Consider the following 5006-nt stretch of genomic DNA (forward strand, 5'->3'; position numbering starts at 1 on the left):
ATATATATATATATATATATATATATATATATATATATATATAATTAAATTTAAAAAGTAAAACCCAAATTAATGAGTAAAAAAAAATTTTCTATATTAGCATATCTGTTATTGAAATTTTCAAAAAAAAAAAAGAAAAAAAACAAATGAAAGCTTATAGAATAGCATAACATAGTATAGATTAGATTAGATTAGCTTAAATTACAAGCACTGAAATTGAATATATGAATTACTCTATTCAATACCACAAACTAACATTAATTAACTAAAATTTTAACTAATCATTGATTAATAATGATAATAACAATAATATGGTATATTTAAGTAAATATTATTATCTGCCTTTTTTCTCTCTCCTTCCCTCTCTCTCCCTCTCTCATTTTCCTTGTCTTATTTGGCTTTTTCATTTTTTTTTTTTAAATTTCATCTACTTTTTGTTGAAGTATTTTAAAGGATAGCAATATGTTAGTCATAAAATGATGACATCATCGTAATTTTATTAAATTATGCTAATTATTGTAATTAGCTGACAGGTAATAGATCACTGCAATATTAGTAATTAGGAAAATATTTATGAGTAAATCAGTTAGTGACGTGAAAGTTGCGTAGCGTAATTTAAATGAATTTAAAAATTGAAAAGATGAAATTGTTAGCAAATGCTTAATATTATTTGATTTATCCAAGTGTATATTTTAATTTCAATATTTTTTTTGTTAATCACTTAATTAGTTAATTAATTAATCAATCAATCAATCAATAATTTTCGCATTATTTGTATGGGAAAAGGCTGTGATAAACTATAGCAATACAGTAAAATTTGTAATGTGTGCACTATTTGCATAGCATATTGGGTACAAATTCATACAAATTAGCTTTGATAAAATAAAATAGATTGATTGTTAAGCAATTTTGGACAATAGCTAATTGTTTTAATGTTAATGTAATTGTAAAAATTATTTGTTTAGTAATAATTAGCCTAATTAATTATGTAATTTATTGTTCTTTTTTTTTTTTTTTTTTGTTTATTTTTTGATGAAAGATAATGGATGATAAATTTCAAATAATGATTATTCGCTCATTCATTCATTCATACACGTTGATGTTCCAAAGCAGCAGCTTGTTGTTGTGTAACAGCGGCTAATTGTGATTGTGCGGCTGTTAGCTGGGCTGCATAATTATTGGCTGGTATTAGGCCATATGGCATATATGCGTACTGTTCTAAGCCTACCGTACCTGCTGCTGATACTGAAATAAATTGATATAAATAATATTATCAAAGATTAATCAATGTAATTAGTTTTTAATAATTATTAATTTTTTCTTGGTGATGTTTAAAAAATAAATAAGTATAATTTGATAAAATTTAAATTAAAATGAAATATTTTTTATTTCAATAATAATATAATATAGAAATCATCCCATATAATACCTGAAAAAAAATTCCATAACTTACCTGTTGGATGAAGCGAGAATGGATTCTGAGCGGTGGCAGTAGTAGCACCACCTGCAGCTGCAACAGCTGCAAGTGTTGCATAGTCGATGTATTGTTGCTGAGTTTGTGAAGTATTTACTTGACCTGCACCAGCTAATGATGTCGTATTTTGCAAGCCATTTAGCGTATTCATCAATGGATTACTTGCAGCTGCAGCTGCAGCAGCTGCTGCTGTTGGATAAAGAAGTTGTGGAAGACTAAAAAAAAAGAAAAAATTTTCGCATAAAAAATTATATACGACTTCTTAAATAATTTAATAAATAAAATCGTTAGACTAAAATAAAATTGTTAGACTTAAATTTTCTTTAATAAAGATTGAAGTAAGTAAAATTAGTTAAGTAAATATGCATTTATATTGTTGTTATATTGTCAGTGAAAACTTCGTTTTTTTTTTTTGTTTTTTCCCCCAATATTTGTTAATTTAACAAATTTCATATTTACCTAATAATTTGCTTATTTTAATTATTATCGTTTTAATTTTTTTTTAAAAAAAAAGAAAAAAGGAAAGAATAAATTACACTTCCATTACTTTGTCACAGTAATTAATTAATCATGTCAAGTTAACTTTAATGAATCTAAATTTCATTTATTTTCAAACTTTTTCTAAACACCGCAAACCAACACAATGCAAAACAATCATACACATACACACACACACACATACATACACACACACACGTACATACACACACATACACACATACACACATACACAACACATATATATATATATATATATATACATACATATAAGTTCCTTGAAAAATTTGTTTAGGTTGAAGAGAAAATTTTTTTTTTAAAAAATAAAAAAGGGAAAAATTACCCGGCAATACGACCGGGAAATAAAGCCTGCAGTTGTGTTTGCAGCGGGATTTGCTGCAATCCGTTAGAAAGCGCTGAAAACAAACAAAAAAAATTTTTTTTTTCAATGAAATTTTATCAAAAATTTAATTAGATTATATGAAGAGAGAAAAAAAGATGATAGAGATAATAAAAGACATTTAAAAAAAATAAACAAAAAGAAAAAAAAACAAAAACAAAAACATGCAATAAATAAAACAAACACAACAAACACATTCACCGAAATTCCAAAATATTCTACTTTTTCAGGTTGGAAAAAGAAAAACTTTTCATTCTCATTCAGAAATTATAATTCAACTCTTAATCAGAATTAAAATGAAATATCTCTTGCAAATCAGTAATTGATGGAATAAAAAAAAAAAAAAGAATTAGCCAAGATATACAGAAGACCATATACATCCATCATTAGGTTATTTAGGTGCAAAAATTTTTAGTTTCCAAAATTTTGTAAGTGGTCAAAATTCAAAAATTGTTGAAATCATTATTAAAATTGAGTTAAGTTGATATTCTATCAATCAGAAAAAGATCATTTCTAATACCATCTTAGTATCGAGTCAAAATATTTAGATAATCAATAAAATACCAAATGTTTAACTTCTTGAATTAATCTGATAATATGTAATACTATTACAAATGTCCATCAGGAAAAAGGTCAATTCTAATGCCATCTTAGTATCGAGGTTAAAATATCAAATAACTCATAAAATATCGATTACTTAGCTTCTATCATATATTATTGTATTTATTTCACTTTTTTTTTTTCTCAACAATTTCCTAAATTATTAATATAATTGATCATAAAATACATTTTATTTCAAAAATGATTAACCTGCAAGTTGAATGTTACCACGTGGTTTAGCACCCAAATAAGCCAAATTAACATTTGCTTTACGTCCATCAATGATTGGATTAGGATCTTTACAAGCACGTTCAGCTGCAGCTCGATCTTTCATTGTTACCTGTAATTTTCAAATTAAATATTTCAGCAGAAAAAAAAAACAAAAACAAACAAAGTTTTATAACTGGACCAATTTATAAAATAGTACAAAATTAAATATCATAATAATTGTCAATTTAGTAATATTTAATTTGAATTTAATAATTTTCATCTTTTATTCTTTCCATTTTTTTTATTTTTGAAATTTTCATATAAAATGGAAATGTAAATAGATTGAAAATCAAAACTTACAAAACCATATCCACGACTTTTTTGAGTCTGTCGATCGGTAATAACTACAGCTTCTTCAATTTCACCAAACTGCTCAAAATATTCATGCAATGTTTTATCCGATGTATGATATGGTAAACCACCCACAAAAATTTTCGTAAATGTTGTATCACGTATGCCTGAAAAGAAAATACCTGATATACTTGAGAAAAAAAATGGTGACACAATTATGACTTATGTCATGGTAGAAAAGAAGGATGATAAAGTGATGTAATAAACTTATGATTGAAAAATTTAGTTAAGAAAATTTGAATACTTATAGAAAATTAAAATTACCGGTAACATTTTATTTTTTAAAAAAATTAACTACACCTGTTGTAGGAAGAGTATCAGTAGCACTAGCAGTAGCAGCAGCAGCAGCAGCAGATTGTGCTGCTAATGCAGCTGCAGCAGCTTGCACTAACGGATCAGCAATTGTTCCAGTACTTGCTAATTGTCCATAAATGGATGGTATCATTGTACGATGATAAATGATCGAACTGATAGTTCACGTGATAATTCTAAATAAACTTATCATACTTTCCTCTTATATATTTTGTTAATAAAATTAATTTTAATATTATTAAATATTTGTTAAATAAAATAAATTTTACAAAATAATTAGCATTCTTATTAATCATTTCTACGGATTGAATTGGTACAATTAGATTTTAATTCATTAAAAACAATCAATTTCCTAACTTCCAATTCATTTAATTAAATAAAAATGGGTAAATTGAACAAATTTTAGGCAACTTAAAATGGGTAATTTAATATGCAAAAAAAAGAAGAAAGAAATATACTTGCAAATAGAATTTACTAATATGAAGCAGGCGACAGGAAAAAAAAAGAGAAGCTAAGTTGTGAACGTTGTATAAGCACCTGAAATATTTTTTCATTCACAATTTGTATTCCTAAATTATGAAATGAAATGGAATTTTAATTTTTTTTCCAATTAACTTTAATTATTTCAAGAATTTTAACTGTTAAATTAAATGAAATAATTTTAAAAAATTATAAATTAGCCAATTACTTGGAAATTATCTAAATGTATAAATCCATTATGTTGAATGTAAAATTTGCAACTTTGCAATTATTACAAAAATATGTTATTGAACTAATTAATAAAATTAATCCATTAATCAGGTAAGAAAAGGGACAAATTAATTAATGCTAACTTACCTTTTAGCTAAAGAAATGAAAAAACAACACGGCACCGCAAGCGACACACAAACGACACAAAAAAGAATAGCACACGAAGAAGAAGACGAAATCACTCCTGAAAAATCATCTTTCATTCATTTAATTAATTTCATTAATACTTTTCTGGTACGACATTAATTAAAAAGAAAAGAAGAAGAAACAATGAAAAAAACTAGAGCATAAGTTAAGAAGGGAAGAAAGTTAGAAAAAAAAAACGTAAACATTTATAATGACAAATAGTAT

At 25.2% G+C, this 5006-nt stretch overlaps 1 protein-coding gene across 1 annotated transcript; it reads right to left on the reverse strand.

Moving 5' to 3' along the window:
• Positions 1-1072: 1072 nt before the first annotated feature.
• On the reverse strand, positions 1073-4845 carry LOAG_12553 (hypothetical protein). The gene is made up of 8 exons (XM_020448559.1): positions 4743-4845; positions 4364-4442; positions 3894-4081; positions 3543-3700; positions 3183-3312; positions 2316-2388; positions 1454-1689; positions 1073-1245 (listed from the first exon to the last, which is right to left on the reverse strand). Exons 3-8 carry the CDS (start codon positions 4036-4038, stop codon positions 1088-1090), a joined length of 900 nt encoding a protein of 299 aa, XP_020301309.1. The 5' UTR covers positions 4039-4081; positions 4364-4442; positions 4743-4845; the 3' UTR covers positions 1073-1087.
• Positions 4846-5006: the final 161 nt, after the last annotated feature.

Source organism: Loa loa (genome assembly GCF_000183805.2).
Source record: "Loa loa unplaced genomic scaffold supercont3.215, whole genome shotgun sequence".
NCBI classification, from domain to species: Eukaryota; Metazoa; Nematoda; class Chromadorea; order Rhabditida; family Onchocercidae; genus Loa; species Loa loa.